Consider the following 20690-nt stretch of genomic DNA (forward strand, 5'->3'; position numbering starts at 1 on the left):
ATTATTGCAACTGTGGTTTATTTACACAGAGTCCAATTAGGCATATGTGGGAGGAAGGGCAACCTAACCATGGTTTATAATTTTCTTTGTGTGAGATACTGTGTGTTTGAATCAGCTGCCCTTGCACACTGGGGGCTGCCTGCAGTCTTCAGAAACTTCTAGTCCCTGTTAGATGCTGCGTGACTTGGATACCACGGAGAAGCAGTGTCTTTGCTAATTCATAATGTTTTAGGAGATTATGAGAGAGGCACAGGCATAATATTACAGATTAAAACTATAATTCGTATCTCACTTTCAGTTAGTTAAAAATAACTGTTAAATGAGAAGATAAAAATAAGCCACAAAAATATAACGACATGAAAGAAATTGGAAATGGCATTTTAAGTTCTTTGAAGCTGACCCAACAAAGAGATCACCTTGGCGGGGAGGCCCTGGGGTGGGCGCACGAAGGGGTACCCCAAGTTCTCCTCAGACTCCTCCTCTCCCCCCACACATACCAAGAATCTTCTTATTTTTTCCTCACCAAATCAAAATACTCTTTTCAGGAAACGTGAGAAACATTATGTTTCCGTTTAGAGAGAAAATAAACTTTCAGGGACTAATATTTCAATTTTGTGTTTCCAGTGGGATATTGTTACTAGTGATTTAAAAAAGCATTTTTAAAACGGTTTTGTTGCTTTGGGCAGGAAGGATCCCAGCTCTCAGTGCTCTTCCTGGAGGTAGGTGGTCACAGCCACAGCCCGGATCGGAGGTTTATTCCACACTCCTGGCTTGCAATTTGTTTTGGAAATGAAACAGAACAAAACAAAAACAATCTGCTTTCCAGTATGTAAAATGCAATTTCAGACTGATTGGCTGAAACCACGCCGTTATCTTCTTCCTTGTTTATCCACTGACATGTGAATTTTGCCTCCATGCCCTGTGTATAGTGTTTTTTTTCTTTTGAATCTTAAAAATACATATTATTTATAAGGATTAATGAGGGCGTATATTAATAATTGTTTGTTATTGGAAGAGTTGACTATGATGAAAAAAATTACAATGTAAAGTTGTTTTTAATCTTCTTAGCGTAAAACAAAATAGGATTATTTTGTTGCTAGATAGTTTTAGGGTGAAAGGGGACTTAAAATAATTTACTATACCTCAATATAGTTTCAATATTAAAGTATAATCTTCTAGTAAACAAACCTCTTTACCTGTTAAGTTTTATGCACTTAGAGATAGTTTTATTACTATATGCTAGTATTAGTGACTCATGAGGCTGATCTGGTCCCACTAGAAATCATCACATTCTCTATTTTCAAAAACAATATTTTGAATATCCTAGAAATAGAATTGTCTTCTCCAATTTTAAACATTAATGGACAATATTTTGCTCTTCCTCGGTGGTGGCATTTTTTATTTTTTTAAATTTAAAAATATTAAGGGGGTACAAATCTTTTTGGTTATATGGATTGCTTTTGTAATGCCTGAGTCACAGCTTTGAGTGTGCCCATCACTCAGGTAGTGTTCATTGTACCTGTTGGGTAGGTTTCTGCCCATCCCTTTCTCCCCCTGCTTGATTTCCACTGAGTTTTACTTCCTCTATGCACATGTGTGCTCAGTGGTTAGTTCCAGTTTAACAGTGAGTACATGTGTGGTGTTTGTTTTTCCATTCTTTAGATACTTTGCTTAGGATAATGGTCTCCAGTTCCACCCAAATTGTTGCAAAAGGCATTAATTCATCCTTTTATGGCTAAGTTGTATTTCATGGTATACATATACCACATTTTGTTAATCCGCTCATGAAATGATGGGCACTTGGGTTGATTGCACATCTTTGCAATTGTGAATTGTGCTGCTATAAACATTCAAGTGTAGGTATCTTTTTGATAAAATGATTTCTTTTCCTTTGGGTAAATACCCAGTAGGGGGATTGCTAGATCAAATGGTAGGTCTACTTTTACTTCTTTGAGGAATCTTCATACTGTTTTCCATAGAGCTGCGGTCCCACATCACCGCCTGAGCTCTGCACCACCCTCCAACACCCGACACCCCCGCCCCAATCCCAGTCCGTGGAAAAATTGTTTTTCACGAAACTGGTCCCCAGTGCCAAAAACGTTGGGGACTGCTGCCATAGAGGTTGTACTAATTTGCAGTCCCACCAACAGTGTGTAAGTGTTCCTTTCTCCCTGCATCCATGCCAGCATCTATTATTTTGGACTTTTTAATAAAAGCCATTCTGACTGGGGTAAGGTGATATCTCATTGTGGTTTTAATTTGAATTTTCCTGATGATTAGTGACATTGAGCGTTTTCTCATATGTTTGTTGCTATTTGTCTATCTTCTTTTGAAAAGCTTCCGTTCATATCTTTTGCCCACTTTTTAAGGTTTTTTTTCCCCTTCTGATTTTCTTGAGTTCTTTGTAGATTCTGGTCATTAGTCTGTTGTCAGATGTATAGCTTATGAATATTTTCTCCCATTCTGTAGGTTGTATATTTGTTTGTTGATTATTTCCTTAGCTGTGCAGAAACTTTTTCATATAATCAAGTCCCATTTATTTATTTTTGTTGTTGCTGTAATTGCCATTGGGGTCTTAGTAATAAATTCTTTGCCTAGGCCGATATCTAGGAGAGTTTTTTCCACATTTTCTTATACAATTCTTATGGTTTTATGCCTTACATTTAAGTCTTTTATTCATTTTGAATTAACTTTTGTGAACTGCGTGCAGTAGAACTATGAAGAAGAGAGGTGACAAATTTAATTTAAAATAGCTGAGCACAGTGGCACACTGGGAGGCTGAAAGAGAAGGATTGCTTTAGCCCAGGATTTTGAGACCAGCCTGGGCAACACAACAAGATCCCACCTCTAAATAAATACATAAATAAATAATAAATAAATAAATAAAAGCAAAGCCTATAAGGAGAGTTAAGAGTAACACACATATTTCATGATTTTTTACTAAAAATTTAAAAGCAAAGCATAATCTCAGTAGAGCTCAAATTAGTGGCCTGGAAGACCAAGCACAGAACAAAAATAGGGAGATGGCAATCTTGAGGGAGAAAGTAGCAGGTGGACAAGTAATAATTGAACAAATAATAAATGCAAATTTCCATCAGCAAATATCTTGGTCTGCAAACTGAAAAGACTCTCCAGGTTGGGCAGTTCTGATGAGAAAAGACAGATAAGATACATCCTGATAAAGTTTCTGAACTCCAAAGATACATAAAAAATTTTACAAGATTCTCAAAAGAAACTAGCAAACCAAACCTACCAAACAAAAATCTAATCACTTACAAATAAATAAAAAAAAAAGACACTGGCATCAGACTCATCATCTACAATCTTGGACCCTGCAACAAAGGAGTAACGTCTGTAGGTGACAGAAAGAAAGTCAACACGTGAAAATCCTTGACAAAGAGGAGACATACTGCAAAGAAAATCACCTAGAGCAAAATGACGGGACTACAGCAGAGAGCCTGGGGGTTGAGGGGGAGGGTAAGGGCAGCAGTAGCAGCGGTTCCATTAGGGCAGGGGCCGGAGGAAGGAGCCAGAGAGGAAAAAGGCGAAGGAGCTCCAGGGGACTCACCCCTGCCGGGTGGCACAGAATGGAGCGAAACAGAGGATCCTGGAGGATGAATGAGTTGGTATTTTATTTTCACACGATAATGGAGAAATATGGATTTCATTATAAGCAACAGAAAAAGGGTGGTAATAATTTAAAGAAATAAGAAATAAACTAAGAATTCCAAGGTGGAATACCCGCCTCACTTCACTGAGGCAAGTGAACTAGATGCTTTTGTAAATTTTAATGTTTAATCTTTTTAACATTTAATAACTCTGTTATTGATCTGTCATTTTCTAACTGAAGTGATATTGATTATCTAATAAAACTGATACAGAGTTTGATAGTATAACATATATAATACATATACACACACTATATAAGTTTCTATGTGTGTGTATATATGTAAATATGTTTACTAGCACCTAGACAACACATATAATGTCTTATGTCATTTTTAAATAAGTGAAGTGGAAAATTACATTTCTTTAAAATTATTACCTAAAATTGCTTTATAGGCATGTGGTTCCCTACTGGCACCTTACTGTGGAATCTAAGGAAAATAAAATTCTCTATGTATTAACACTTTTCAAATGAGAAAGCAATAGGTAAACCGGAACACAAATAAAGCAATGTCCCTAGAGACAATTCCTGCCACGTAATAAGCGTTCCGTAAACGGCAGTTATTGTGACTGAGTTTAGAGAACACTGCTCTGACTGTCCTCTCTGCTGTGATAACCACACATAGGGACGGCCACGTGCAGAAGGCAAGACGCAGGCCGTTGTCACACCTGGGCTGAACCTGGTGATCTGAGCCCTTCATGCCGCACGGGAGAGCATGCAGGTTTGGGAGGCTCTGGGTGTGTTCAAAGTCACACGGCTGCCACGGGGCACAGCTCAAAAACTGACCTGTCAACGCGCAAAATTTAAATTCATAAAATTAAAAATGGTAGGTTTAATGACTTCTTCTACAAATAAAATATTTTTTATTTCATTGTTCTCTTAAGACATTGGATTCCAGGACCCTAAATAGCTCTTTGGTTCTTTTCTCTAACATATATGCTTTTAAAAAGTTTGGATACTTGAAACAGTGGTCCTTACTTTTTGATCAACGTATTTGTTGTCCTCAATTGCCGACCGTTTGGAGTGATCGCACGAGGAGGAAGAGGCGGAAGGGAGGCTCCGGAAGAGGCAGCACGTGTCCTGTTGCTGGCGGTCAATAAACTGCTTCATGAAACTCTCCCTTTGCAAATGAAGTACACACACGTCAGCAGCATTAATGACATGGAGCAAGTTATGGCGTTTTGCAATGATGAGTTTGCTTGAGCTAAGGTAAAGCAGCGACAAGAGATCACAGAAAACAAGATGTGTCATACCAAGAGTGGTGTTTGGATTTAATTACCAAAATATTTCATTTAAAGAAAGTTTCCTGAATCCCCACTGACTCCTGTTTAAAAAAGTAATGTCCTTGAAATAAGTTTTAAGCAATAATATTCAGTAATTGATGGTAGTTTTTGAATCATCTTGTAGTAAGACTTTTTTTTCTCTAAGACTTGGAAGAATTAGTTCCTTTCACCAAACTTCCATTTATCACAAGAATCATTGAGAGATAATTCTGCATTTAAAGACTCAAAAGAAACTGACTTCATTGGATCTCCAAAGCATGCTGATAATTCAAGTAACATCTCTTCAAATAACCAGATTCAATTAATTTTGTTTTAATGAGAAATGCAAATATATTTTTACTTGAACTTTAAATATTACAGTATCGTATCCAGTCCCATACTTTCATCCCCCCCCCCCCGAATTATTTTTAAAACTAGTTGAGTAAAAAAGTTCATGTTGGCCGGGCACAGTGGCTCACGCCTGTAATCCTAGCACTCTGGGAGGCTGAGGCGGGTAAATCACTCGAGGTCAGGAGTTCGAGAACAGCCTGAACGAGAGCGAGACCCTATCTCTACTAAAGATAGAAAGAAATTAGCGGGCCAACTAAAAATATATAGAAAAAATTAGCCGGGCATGGTGGCGCATGCCTGTAGTCCCAGCTACTCGGGAGGCTGAGGCAGGAGGATTGCTTGAGCTCAGGAGTTTGAGGTTGCTGTGAACTCGGCTGATGCCACGGCACCCTAGCCTGGGCAACAGAGTGAGACTCTGTCTCAAAAAAAAAAAAAAAGAAGTGCATGTTATTCTATTTGTAATTTTTTGAGATATAAGGAGAATAACTTTCCTTAATTATTAAAAATAGGTGTTTTAAAGCATCTTCTATGGATTTGCTTAACTGGAGGGTGAAAGTGGTTGAAAATAAAATTAGTCTGGGTGGAAAATGTCATGGTTTTTCTTTTAAACAGTGGAAGACAAATGATATTGTAACCAGACATGGCAGCCTAAGCAAACCTTGTAGTAAGTAGCACAGAAACCTGGCCGGTGGCGGTTGCTCTGTTTGCTTGAAAATAAAATGGCCCCTGAGGCAATTTTATCCTCACATGGTTGAGGTCAGAGGTTGGTCTACCTGCTATCCCTGCAAAATCGAGCCCCATTGCCAGTTACCTGGGAAGTCCAATCCCTGAGTTGACACACCAAGAGAAGGAAGCAGTGGGAAGTGGCCTTCTTACCTGGGCTACTGCACTTGTGAAATGACTCCTCTCTGAACACATTGCTTAAAGAGGGCAATGGTTTTTAAAATAGAGGTAGAGTGAGTAGAAATATAGATGATAACTTAAAAACAGAAAAAAAAAAAAACCACTCACATATGAGTTTGAAAGAAAGCCTGCATTGGGTTAAAGATGAATCTTTTACAATATATGTGAGATATACAATTAAAGAAATACTTTGATACCTGATTTTAGGAACTGTAAAATCTGAAGGAAGCTTTGAGATTTTCACCATTTGCGGTCTGTTTGGAAATTTTTCAAAGATTCGCAGGCGCAAAGGGAGCTTTTCTTTGGTGTCTGCATTTGCTTCACTTTGCTTTAACTAAAGAAAAAAAATAGGAGAAAAAAGCAGAAGCTATAGTAGTGTATAAGTTACAGAAAGTTAGATTTTTAGAACTGAAGTAATTATGAGTAATTACATGAAGTACCAGTAGATGGCAGCAAAGGCCCACCAAGTCTACTTCCTCTGTGCACTAAAACTTTGTTAGCGAAAAACAAAAAACATAAACAAAACTTAACCAAAAAAAAAAAAAAAAAAAGAAACCAGAAAAAAAATTGGAAGAAAATTTTATGTCATTTTATTTCCCAAGATAAGCTTCTTTTCATCCCAGACATTATCTTTTGTTTACTTATCATTCAATATTTAAACAATAAAATTTCTTTTACACATATGTGTGCTAGAATCAGAAACCAAATGAACAAAGAAAAAATAAAAACATGAACTACAGAAGCATGGCAAGTGGTAATATTTGGAAAGAGAGAAAATGTCAAGAAAATTGGTCATGTCGTCTAGCAGATTAAAAAGGGAAGCTCAAAATAGAAACACCACATTTGGTCCATAGAGCAAGAGTTTTCTATTTGGTTGCAAAATGCTTGGGAATTATTAACCTAAATATCATGAAATATCCTTGTGAGAAGATGGCAAGCAAATAAATTATTTATTTATTTAATATTGTGTATTTATATTTCTACCAATTGAGTTTCAGGGAAGCTGAGGTTTAACATCACAAACCGGAATCATTGCTGAACTAGGGAGAGAGTACGAGTATGGACTCTGGCCGGCAAAATTCATTCTGCGCTGTCTCACCCTCTCTTTTCCCTCTCGAGGGAGGCTGACTTCTCTTGAGGCCCCTCCTTACTTTTTTTTACCTCTCCCCTTCTCGCAGACCTCCCTCGGGGCTGGAACTAACTTCTCCGTGTCTGCCCTGGCTCCCGTGTCTGCCCTGGCTCCAGTACTGGCCTTCCAAAGGGTGTCTTATAACACTGATCCCATTCAAAGAGTACATTTATTCCAGCAGCCTTTTTGGAGGTGTTAGGGAGGCAAGTTTCAAAACCCATCAGCTCATTACCCGCTTGTTGGGTATCCTTTTACTTCATGCCTACAGTTTGTCTTGGGGTCCTAGAAGATTAGCATAAGAGACCAGAGAGCTTTTATAACAGGAAGAGAGGTGGCAACTCTTCCCTCTTACCCATATATGGAAATAATAACTGACCAGAGAGAATGTGAAGGCTTTTTTGGGGGAGAACATCTCAATTTCAATATAAAAGATGGCTCAGTGGTCCCTCTGATTGTGAGCTCACAGTGAGATTATATGTCCTGATTTCTGGTTTTCTCATTATGTTATAGGAATTGCTTTTACATTTTTGTTTTGTATGAACATTTTGCCTTAGCCATTGTATGTCTTATTTAATTTTGTGGGTAGCCTTCGATTTTCCCCCTTGGATAGTAATCTCATTTAGAGAAGGAGCCACTGCCATTCATTTTCTTTCCTTCCTTCCCGAGGGGAGCGCTCAACGCAGTGACGTGCAGAATGGCTCGTTCTCGATAATTTGATGGTGATGATGACGATGATGAGAAAGAATTAGCTCCCAAAGGCACAACTCGAAAACTACTTGTATCTCCATGAGAGGCAGGCAATTAGAGAAATGACCTCGTGCATAAACAAAGAGATTTGCTAGAAAAAGATTTGTTACCTAAAAGTTGATACAACTAGTACAAAAATATTTGTCAGTGGTTAAGTGGAGCACACAGACATAGAAAAAGCAGTTAATTTATTGTCAGACTAGAGAGTAGGGCAATTATATTAGGCCCAAACCAGGCTGATAAGATAGAGCAGTTACAAGATGTTTGTTAATTCATGCATTTGTTGATTAATTTATTCATACGCTGCCGCTGTCATTTACAAATCAGATGTCACAGGCCAGGTTCCATGTTAAGTTCTGGGGATGTAAAAGTAGACAAGTCACTGCACTTGCCCTCCCTGAGCCCACGTTCTAGGGAGTAGATAGTTCTGTGAAGAGACAATGACAATAAAGTAGAGTGACTCCTCTGGCAGAGACATGAAGAGAGTGCTTGGAAACACAGGGTGAGGAACAAAGGGAGAAACAAGAAAGTACAGGAAGGCACCACATCTACTTCAAGAGACTTCTTGGGCAGCAGAATGGCTACACATGGCTGTAATAGTTAACTCAGGGGCCTTGCATGCATCAGGACTGGTATGTATGTTTCATGGGAATTTGACGTCTTCAAAGACACAAGGGAGAATGGTGTGTTAATCAGGACACGTCACTGAAATGGAAACATGGAGCTCTTTTCTAAAATCCTCTTGGCCTGCCCATTCCCTCCATCCTCCCAGCACCTCCCTGGCCAACGTTACCACTGGGCTCCTGCACTCACTGTTATGGTCTCACCATCTGCTTTGCTTGGAGCCTTATAATTTGTTCTTCATTCTGTGGTCAATCTCACTTTCTGGCTTAAAATACATCAATGGCATTCCACTGCTCTGAAAACCAAAATCTAAATTTTTCTCTCTCTCTTTCTTTTTTTTTTTTTTTAGAGATGGGATCTTACTATGTTGCCCAGGCTGGACTGGACCTCCTGAGCTCAAGGGGTCCTCCTGGCTCAGGCTCCTGAGTAGCTGGGACTATAGGTGTGCACCACCACACCTGGCCTAAAAATCTAAATCTTTAATGTAGGCTCTGAGGCCCGTTTTGGCATCCCCCTGCCTGCCCAACCTCAGCTTGCCCTGTCCCTACACCACGTTCCAGTCTCATCTTCTTCAGTTCCTCAGAAGCATCTTGGCCCTCTGCCTCAGAACCTTCCCTCTGCTGGGGGCCCCGCTCTTCCTCTTTTGAACTTCATCAACTTTTGCTTGTTCTCCAGATTTTAGTTCCACTAGAAATTCCTCAGAGAGACTTTCTCTGACCAACTAAGTTTTCCTCTTACAAGCTCATAACATGTTAGGTTGAACCCTATAATATTGCTGTCTGTGTGGGTCAAAGCAGTCAAAAATTGGCCATTTCTTATGGTTCAACCTAATACATATTGTATTATTTTCCTGAGGCTGATTAAGTTAACTCGTTATGTCTGCAAAGACCCAATTTCCAAGAAAGTTCTCATTCCAAGGTCCAGCTGGACATGAATTTGGGGGGAACACTATTAAACCCACCACACACATAATCATTTGAAATTATATTGTGTGACCCCCTGAACAATATATCTCTTTCCCCCGAGACTGTAAACTCTGTGCAGGTAGGGACCATGTGGGGGTTTGTCCATTATTCCATATCCAGTGCCTGGCACGATAGTCCACAAAAAGTAAGCTAAGCAAATATGATGAATAAATAATTGCACTGATTAGGCAGCAGAACTAAATTCTCCAGAAGACAATGGGGAAATAAAAGAGAAGATTTTAGGTATATTCTGAAGGATGGAGATAAGCATAAAATACTTATTTATTGATTGAATATATTTGTTGGCGTGGAGTATAGGTGTCCCTGGATTCACAGAATAGAATAAAGTTGGACTCTTGTGGCATTTAACCTGAACTGATGTCTGTCATTGACAAGCTAAAGAATGTTTAGACTTACAAAATTTTGTAAAGGTCCATGTTGGGGAAATGGAAAGTTATGTTTGATCAAATATCCTGTTTAATGTTTATATAATATAATGTTTAACATATGTAGGCTACCAGTGTTAAAAAATAATCACCTTGCTTACATGTTTTTAAGTGGAGTTTGTCCCATTCTAATTTGTATTAGAGATATGTATACTACCCAAAGCTTGTAAGCTCCTAAGGGACATGATCGGCTTTTAAAATGTACTTTTATAGCCTCTTCTAGAGAGGAGAAATATCATAAGTGTTTGTGGATATATGAATTAAAACTCAACACGAGCTGGTCATTGTACCATAAAACTACAGAGAGCAAAAGAGAAGCTCTTTTTGCTGACTCAGAAGCTCCTTCACGGTTGTGCCTCTTCTTGAATATCGGGCATCCTTGCTCTACAGATGTGCAGGAGGGCCAGCGAAAACAGAGAAAATGAGGGGATGCCTGAATGGGCCTATTTCAGCTCTCACTGCGGAGGTACTGAATTGAATCTCCTCTAAGCAGGAAGGGTCCTCTTCCTGAACAGCAGTTCCCAAGGGCTCTTTTCGGTTGTGAACAGATACACAGCACCAACTAAAAATGAACACACATACATCCAGTGGTCCTGCACAACCTCTCCTAGGTGTGCACCTGCTAGGAGTGCGTGCACACCCACAGCACAGCCAGGCTCTTGCATGCCCATCACTATGCTAGTTGTGAGAGTCCCACACTGTGCACTCTCCAAATGTCCATTAAATTGTGGTTTATTTAAACATTTGAATGGGTGGAATACACTCCAACACAACAATACGGTGAATTTTACAACACAGTGTTGAGTGAGGGAAGCCAGACGAAACAAAAGAGTAGATACTCAATGGTTCTGTTTCTGTTAAATCAAACAGGCAGCACTGATCTCTGCCACTGGGAGCCAGCAGGGTGGCGGCCCTGGATGGGCTGGGGCCCCGGAGAGTGGCCAGCAGGGTGTGTGGAGAAGGGCTTCTAAGGCACAGTCAGTATTTCTTGGTCTGGACTCTCAGTGTGGTCAGCTTTCAAAAAGTCAGCAAAATGCCCCTTCCTATATGTATATTATAGTTCAGCAAAAATATTTTTTTTTTTTTTTTAAAAAAGGGAGGCAGATGAAGTAGATGAGCAAAATCTTCTAATTCTTACTTCATCATCAATCACCATTGTCTTGACTATTTCTTCTTCCCCAACCCATGTTCTTGACCAGAGGAAAAAGAGGAAAGGCCAAGATGGGCGTAGGGGTTGTGAGTTGGGGGGAAGATGCTGTAACCACAATAAATGAAAGTATTTCTTGGTACTCTGAAGCCACTGCAAAGTTTCCTTAAAATGTAATACAATGCTATTCTACTTTTTACCCAAATTTCCCCCCTTTTCTATTTAAGTACAAAATTCCCAAGATTAAATTTACTTTGACGTAAATGAGTGAATAATATGGATTATAAGAACTGGGTATGAATTTAAGATCATTACACTATATATACCCCCAAAAGAAGCTCTTTTAACATCAAGTAATTATAATTGTAAATGTCCATTTAGAAAATGTTTTAAAGATCATGATTCTTGAAGGGAAAGAACACAGTGCAGAGAATCCTGAGATTTTATTCTTTATGTTGGAAAACTTAATGTAAAGAACAGGACAAAGGAAGGTGTTTATAATGGCTTCATCTGGGCGTGAAGTCTGACTGCACCAGATAGATCAGATGATAGCTTTGTAACGGATTTCACATGGTCAAAAAAATAATAATAAAGCACATTTGCAAGAATGGAATTAGAATCAAAGGAACACATTTCAAACCTTGAGCTTCAAAAAATATAAGTCATCTAAGCTCGGTGCTATTCTCCGGCTCAGCATCTGCCTCGTGGAGATATCATTACACATCGGGCAGCTGAAAGCCTTCTGCTTTCCTCTGCTTCTCTAGAGAGTTCGGGTGTAATTGCTCTGCATAACACATCCCTGTTCTGCCTCATAGCTTAAATCTTCCATATCTCGGCCTGTGCTTTCTTCTGTTAAAATATTCAACCATTATTCAGTTTCAGTTCCTTTCTGAATGCTATGAGAAATAACTGAATTGAAGGATTACATTAAATACAAATTTTTGTAATTTTTTGGTGTGATTTCTTAAAAGAAAACAGTGGAAAAATCATTCAGACTTGGGAGATTCTCATTTGAAAAATCAAGTCCATGCTAGTTGGAGAAATGCACATAGATTTGCCGGTGAACAAAACTGAAGTACATTTTCTGATTGCTCAATAGAGGAAAAACGACCACATTCTGTTCAATCAGGAGAAAGTGGTGCCTCTTCTCTGTCATGTGAGTCAACTGAGGCTGAATTAGCTTTGCTTCTTCACACTCGGCTTTTGCTGTCTTTTGTGGATCTCTACATGACACAGCAATTCAGAATGTGAAGACTTCCTAAAGCATAAACTATTGTTTTTCAAAGGACTTTCTCTTGCTAATTTGTATATATGATTTTACAACCCAAATTTCATGGCTTCTGGGTCAAAACAGATAGGCTATCTGGAGTCATGGCTAAGCATGTTTGTTTTTAGTAATATCTCTGTGCAATGTTAAAATCTTGATGTACAAACATAAAGAATATCCCTCACCGCCTGTTGAATCCAGTAAAGTTACATAGAGGGGAAGACATTTTCTTTTTTGCTGTCTTATATGCACATGATTGCATTTAACAGCAATACTGTACACTTTTAAAAGGTTTCCTTCAAAAAGTGTTTAAGTCACTAATTTTTCCATCTTTGACAAAAATCTTTAATAACTCCATGGATTCCAAGGTCCAACTGGGGTTTTAATTACTTGGGCACATCAACTCAAGCCCTTAATGTCAATTCAAGAGGTCATGTCTTGGTTAGCCTATGGGCCATAAAAGCTATATTTTTATATGATAGCTGGTGCCTCAAAATGTTTAAAGCAATTTCATGACATCAGTTGATTAAATGCAGGCTGTATTTCTTTTTCTCCATCTTTCAACAGATCCGTATCTGTTACTCATTCATCCATACAGCATGCCCTTTAAGTAAGTGGGGAGAGAAGGTGTTTTTGGAGGAACTGGTGCAATGGGCAATTCAGTGGCTGCTCTGTGCCTGCTGGTTTGGGAGCCCAGCAGAGCATTATAAAGGCTGCTGCATTTACACCACCTTAGGACATTCCTGAAATGCACATCGAATGTTGACTTTCATGCTCTTATCACCACACTTAAGATCTTAGAAGCTTTTAAATGTCCTTCAGAAGGTGACTTTTTGCTACCATGCAAATATTTGCAGCAAGACTTGGCTAATAAACAGACAGCACTAATAAATCAGTAAAAGGAAAAAAAAAAAAACCTATTTGAAAACTAGAATAACTAATTATGTTGAATGGATAACTTTTCCTTATATTTTTTCCCTTAAAATCCCATTAATGGAATTAATGATTTCTTAGGGACAGTGGTGTTATGTTTTTTTCTTCTAGGTCCCAAACTCCTCTTATTTTGCTTTATATCTTTATTTTGTTCTGCGACACAGTTGTTCCCATTAGGGAATTTACTGAGTCATAGAAACATGCTCATTATGATAAAAAATGCATTTTTTTGCTTCACTTTAGGTGGAATTATATTAGAGTTCCATATAAACTAGAAAACTTGGTTCTTGTTATGAGATGAATATTCAGTAAGTAATAGGAAAAAAGCCCCTATCAAAAGAAATTCAGGATATATGTCTATATATATCTACACATAGATATATATCTCTATATAAATATATATTTATAATTCACACACCCTGAATGTGTATGTGCGCACTCACATAACTGTCCTCTCTTTTTTTTTAGAAAACATAGGAGACAGCATACCTTACCCTAAGCCAAAACAATTAAAAAAAAGTAAGAAGACATGGATTTAAATTTTTGTTCAGTTTTATAATCTCTTCACCACTTTGGATTTCAGTGTTCTCAAATGAAAAATGAGGATCTTCATTCTTTTATATAAATACATTATTTTATATAAATATAAATAATATATATTATATTATAATTTATATAATATAAATATATTATTTTACATAAATAAGTGAGATAGCATATTGCCTATCAATTGAATTACTCAAGGGAAATGTGCTATAAAAACCAAAGCTTCCACCACGCCACAGTAGCTCTGCAGAGAAAGATTTCATCCGAGTGAACGGGATAGCACGTGTGTGCTCTAGGGCCCGCCGTCCATCTAGTCTGGGACCACTCAACCTTTCCCTCCCTCTCCAATCTCTTCCCCTTCATGATGTTGATTGATTTATTTTCACAAGACTCTTGATGGTGAAAATGAAAATGAAAATGAAAATGAAAATAAAAATAAAGGCAAACACTTCTGATCTTGCATCCTTCCCTTTCCAAGCTTGCTTCCTGGGAGAGATGCCTACAATGGCCATCTACATTGCTCCCCACTCCTCGTTCCCCCTCTGTCTCTGGTGTCCCCACCGCCTCAGTGGGTCTGCTCTTGCCAGAGTCATCACAGTTCCCGTTGCTGAATCCCATGGTTTCTTGGTCATCCAGATCTCATTTCGCTGCAACTCCTGAAACTCTCCTAACTGGCTTTCCGCCTAGTCTTGTCCCTTTAAACCAACCCTTCAAAACACCTAAAAAACAAATACCATTATGTTCTGATCCCGAGAGTAATTCAAGGACTGTCAATTGCGTATAGGAGAAGTTCTATTTTCCTTAGCCTGGCGGAAAGCATCTTCCCACATCTTGCCTTCTATGCTCTAACAAATAGGTCTGTGTCCCCCTCATATAGTTATTTCACATGAATACTGTCCCTTGCCTGCAATACACTCTCCTTATAACTTGTTTAACTCTTATAAACCCTTCCAAAATTATCTTCTATAGAAATATTTCTCAGAATGGCAATAATTGGTAGTTGAAGCAGTAAACTGTGCTGGACGCTATGCTGAACACTTTGCATTGCTAGTAGTATTTAATCCTCAAAATAGTTCCCTAACATAGCTACCATAACCAGCCCTGTATTATACCATGTTGAAGAAACTGAGGTCCAAGGAGCTGAAATCAGCTGCCTGAAGTCACACAGCTAGAAGTGACAGAACTGGGATTTGACCACAATCTTTCTGATTCCAAAGCTTCAGCTTCTAACAACTGTTGTATTCTGCCTGACTCAAAAAATGTTTTCAAGGAATTGGTGCACTTTTACCTCTGTAATTTTGTACCTTCTCTTCCTTTTATATGGGACATTTTCTCCCACTTTCCTAACAAAATTCTATCCATCATTTTTAGACACATCTTCCAGGACCTACGCCTCTAATGTGAATTAGGCACATCTTCCTCTGTGCACCTTGCATTTCCTCGACCCTAGCACTTAGCTTTGAACTGTAACTTTCTAAGTACATGTGTTTTTCCCCTACTAGACACATTTTTAATTAAGGGAAGGACTCTTTGTAGCTCCCTGGCCTCACGTTGTACACTTGTATCCACAAGACAATAAGAACATGATGGTGATGACATGAAGAACAAGAAGGCAACATTAATGGTGTCCCATAAACAGGCTGAAGGGGATCATTTGCATTATTTCTCATCCTTCTATTATTCTTTTCTTAGGTTATTTACAATGTGGAATCAGCTGTATAAATCAGCACATGCAATTCTTCCAATTTCAGATGAATTATATTTCTGGTAAAGATGAAAGAGGAGTAATGACAACTCGTACTAGATTTTCTATTAGAAACAAAATCATAAATAGCATTTGGTTCTTGATGAATTGTGTGTTCCAACTTTTTAAGATCAAAAAAGCATAATACACTATAAATTCTAGATAACATATTTATGATATAAACCTTCATAGCTCGATGCATCTTTTAATAAGGCATTTTTATATGTTGTGCTATTGGAATTTACCACAGAAAATTCTTATCCTATTTATAAAAACACCTTATTTTGAAATAATTTTAAAGTTACATATGAGTCACAAAGATAGTACAGGGAGTTCTGTAAATGGAACTCTCTGTATTAACTTTCCTTATATATATCTTATTTATCCTTATTTATCTTGACACAGCTTTTTCTTATGTTAGCATGCTACATACCATAGAACATTTATTGAAACTAAGAAATTAATCTTGATCAAATGCATTTAACTGAAGTGCAGGACTTATTCAGAATTCCCAAGTTTTTGCATGACTGATCTTTTTCAGTTCTAGGGTCCCATCCAGTATACCACATTGCATTTGATAGTCACATCTTCTTTTGTTCTTCTTGGCTGTGACAATCCTTTTAGTTTTCCTTGTTGTTAAGGACCTTGATGGTTTTGAGGAGTACCAGTCAGGTAGTTTGTAGACTGTCCCTCAAATCTGGGCCGTCTGATGGTTTCTCATGATTATATTGAGATTATGGAATTTTTGGAGGACAAATACAATGGAGAAGATATGCCTTTCTCATCTTGTCGTGGTGTTTATATCAATATGCCTTATTATTGACTGTAGTCCCGTGGGTAAGGTAATATGTGCCAGGTCTCTTCATTATACAGCTATAATATTTGTCTTTCGCTACTCTATTGGTTAGAAGCAAGTCATAACTCCAGGTGACACTTAAGGAAGCAAGAATTAAGCTTTATCTCCTTGGAAGGAGGAGTATCAAAGAATTACAAAAAATAATCACAAAAAAAATGTTTTTGGAGAGGATACTTTGAGGCCATGCAAAATTCTACTTCTCCTTCCATTTCTGCATACTAATTTTAGCATTTATCAGAAGAGCTTGCCTATAGCAGCTATACCTGTGGTGTTCTAATGGCAATTTTCTGTTTTCATCATTTATTATTCCATCATTTCTATTTTTCTACATTTATATATTATTTAGAATTATTCCTTCCTTTCCATTTATTTATTCAGTCATGTATTTATATAAGTATTTGTGGCTGTTTATTTCATTCCTTGGGTTATAATCCAGTACTATCCTCTTTTACCCTACTGCTCAAAGTGTTCCTGCTTTGGCCACTGGGACCCCTTTGAGTTTGCTCTTCTGCCTTTTAGACAAACCTCCATCGTTTTCTTCTTTTGTTCTTTTTAGCCCTTCCTTACTTTCTGGCACCACAAAATGCTCAGTATCATCTTGTGTTTTTTTTTAAACTCACCTCTAAAACCAGCCATCTGTCCAGAGTGCTAATTTGTTTTATTGGAGAATGGCATTTAGAGACCAAAATCTTAGCACTAGGTTTGCTTATTGTTACTAGAATATCACTGCTTCTAGGATTGCTCAGCAGAAAGAGCTAGGAAATGTCTGTATATATACTAATTCATGTACCCACACAGATATATAGTTTTGTATATATTTACCTATCTATGTATGAAGGTACCTTACGTAACTGTTGGAATAGGAGACTAGGAAATATGGCTGAGGCTGGATGCAGGTGCTTGCAGAGTGGGTGCAGACGTTGAAATAAACAACCTTTAGAGAGAAGCAAACTAGGCTACTAGGCTGGGAGCTGGATGCAGGGGCTTGCAGAGTGGGTGCAGACGTTGAAATAAACAACCTTTAGAGAGAAGCAAACTAGGCTACTAGGCTGGGAGCTGGATGCAGGGGCTTGCAGAGTGGGTGCAGGTGTTAAAGTCTAACTAAGGGGGGTTAATAAACGCAGACAAGAACCGGTTTCAACTGGCTTGTCAGCTGTCTAGGTCACCTTATATGAATTTTGGCTAATTACAATATCATTTGCATTGTGGTTTTAAAATTTCTCTGCCCTTGATGTTGCCATAACAGTTTCGAGACAACCATATAAAGTATAAAAATGGGAGGGAATCCAATTCTATGGATTACTACCCAAATTCTTAGTAAAAGCCAACCCCTTACCAATTTCTTCAATAATTTCGTTTCTGGCAACAATTATGCATATCCAAGTATCATTCTTTAGTATGCTTATGGCTGAATACAGAGCTTTTAGATGTTACATAGTTTGATAAAACAGCTTATTAGATGCACTATGAAAATTCACATTAATCAATGTATTTTATTGATGTGTAAAACAAATGGAAAGAGGGATAACATTAAACAAAATAATGTGCATATACAGTTCTCATTTCCTAGAAACAACCTAAGTCACTCTTTTGTTACTATCAGGCTAGAAAATTTTCAGTAGTCCTGTGGCTGTTCATGAGAATGCCACATTCTGTGCCTAGCACTGAGCAAGTGCACCAAGTGTTAACAGAATGTAAGGGAAGGACAACCTTGCAATCATTAATCCTCAATTACAGGATTAATTACAGGATAGCTCAATTATGAACACAGAAAAAAAGGAATAAAGAAAAAAAGAGACTGGTTGTTATTCCTAGGTAAGTTCCATAACTTTCTGGCCAAATTTGGTTATTAAAAATTTGTCCAGTGTAATCTAGTCTTATATCTGATCCACACCTCCCCAGCCCTGCCCCACTGTGCTACAAGTGTGACCTGTTGTCTTGAACTGGGAGGGCACAGGGGCTCCTCTCTCACTGCTTCCCCTCTCCTTCTTTTGCGTCTAGCTCCTCCAGAGTGGAGGCTAGGGTGGAGAGTTCAGAGAAGAAGGGATTATCTTAGGAGACCAGCCACATTTCAGGGTAACCCTCTTTCTGGTTTGGTTTGGATCTAGACCTGTTTTAAGCTTGTGGCCTTTGCTGATAGGGTCAACATGTGGTTTGTGTCATTTTTTTTTTTTTTAATAAGAACAGCTTCACACTGGCCTTCCACAGCCAAAGGCTTCCTAAGAGAAAGGGACTCTTGTCTTCTTAGGCCATTCTGTTCAGCCTCTCACTGACTGCAACATGTCTTGGCTTGGCCTCTGTCTGGGCAGCCCTCTGTCCCTCCCCCTTCCTCTAACATCTGTCACGGGAACCACTGAGATCCCCTTTGAACTGTCCAGGGTGGCAGAGAACTAGGAAGGGGTATCCTAGTATCAACCTTGGAAGGTATTCTCTCGACAGTCCCTGCAAGCTAGTGCCAGCTGTACTCTGGCTGGCCTCTCACCTACAGCAATCAGCAGGCCACACGTGGGCATATTCACACTACGTCTACCTGCACCATTCTTCAGGAGGGAGACATCAACTTCTTTCAACAGCCAACTCACCTTGCTCTAATCTAGTGGCTGTACCAACTAGTCCTCCAGGCTCTCCAAGCTCCCAGATAGAGAAGCCAGTCTCTCATTTCTACTGGCACCTCTTATTCCTACAAGAGAGTCTCCTGAAGCCATCCACTGCCCCAGCTTTGAGCAAAGGAGGAATAATCTCTCTACATAAACACTGCACGCTGGATGATTCTGCCACACCTTCACTTCCGCGTGCTCTCCCTGTGTCAACTGGGGAGTGGTGAACTGGGCAGATAATCGGGGGTAAGGGAGCTGCTGGGCATCTCTGGAAGGCAGACTGTGGCCCTGGCTGCTGTTGGCTCACCTTAGAAGGGGAAGCATTTAGGTCTGAGATTTTAGCCACAAATCCAGAATAAGACGAAATGACCTAGTTAAAAATATGTCAAGGCCATATGAGGATCCAGGTGGTCATAGAATTCCCTTTCCTAGACTTTTAGAGTGCAAAATCACAGGAAAGTGGTGAATTTTGACAGTAAAGTAAATGGCAGGAAGGGATGCTACCACTTTCCTGACTTTTCTTCTTTTATTTTATCCATGTGCAAGTAAGAAGCAATGCCATCTGACAGTATTTATTAATACAACCAAGATTTTCATTAAGGGAGCATTATGTGTGTTGACAAAAATCTTACTATCTTGAGAGGAGAATGATTACACAGGGCCCAGTGGCCCCGAGCTCTAGTGCCAGAGCCTGCAACACAAGTCAGGTACATCATTGGTCCAGCTTTTCTTCATGGCTTGGCTGTCACCCCCTACTGGTGGTTACTATCATGCTGTCTCTGGTGGGGATTGAGGTTTGTGGGGGCGGTGAGGTTTCAGAGCAGAAATTCACAGTACTGAACAGGGGAGATATTAGAAATGTATATATTAAAAAACCCACACAGCATGAACCTCATCAGAACAGACACTGGACATAAATAACAGATCTGGTCTAACTGTGTACAGCTACATACAGCCCCCATCACACCAGCTCATGACTCTTTCCCAGATGAATGAGCATTTTAGATCTGGAAAGGGCCTTGTTAGAGTCCAGTGCAGGGGCCAGACATAAATGCCTATGGGACCAGGGAGATGATATAAATGCAGAAAACAATTGTATAAGACAGTATATATGAGTTAGGACCTATGTCATCAAATTAAAGAGTGCACACCAGATCTAAAGATATTCAAATTAGACATGAGAAAACTGAAAGGAAGGGAAAGAAATTTCCTGAAAATCACATAGCTTATCAGTGAGAGAGCAGCTTTAATTCCTTTCTTTCATGAACCACTCGTTGGAAGGAAAATGTTTGCAAGGTCCCTTCTGACTTCCCTTTCTCCTGCTCTTCTTTTTCACTGTGCCTGTGTCCCTTGCCTTCCATCTTTGCATATCACAATGCGGACAGGCAGGATGAGAACCAGAGCGAGGTGAAGATGTGTAACCAGCAGAGTGTGGAGGAGAAGGGGAGGGGGAGGGATGATACTCGCTTAGCACCTGTGGTGGACACAGCACTTACATCTGCTTTC

At 39.0% G+C, this 20690-nt stretch overlaps 1 protein-coding gene across 4 annotated transcripts in view; it reads right to left on the reverse strand.

The window, feature by feature from the left end:
- The window catches only part of NALCN (sodium leak channel, non-selective), a 328066-nt gene that overhangs the window by 79555 nt on the left and 227821 nt on the right, over window positions 1–20690 (reverse strand). For all 4 annotated transcript variants that reach the window (XM_069467070.1, XM_069467067.1, XM_069467069.1 and 1 more), the window contains 2 exons: window positions 6381–6517; window positions 4646–4787 (listed from right to left, as the gene is read on the reverse strand). In XM_069467070.1, the coding sequence (XP_069323171.1) occupies window positions 4646–4787; window positions 6381–6517 (279 nt within the window). The remainder of the gene's footprint in view (window positions 1–4645; window positions 4788–6380; window positions 6518–20690) is intronic.

This window comes from Eulemur rufifrons, chromosome 4 (assembly GCF_041146395.1).
Source record: "Eulemur rufifrons isolate Redbay chromosome 4, OSU_ERuf_1, whole genome shotgun sequence".
Classification (NCBI taxonomy): domain Eukaryota; kingdom Metazoa; phylum Chordata; class Mammalia; order Primates; family Lemuridae; genus Eulemur; species Eulemur rufifrons.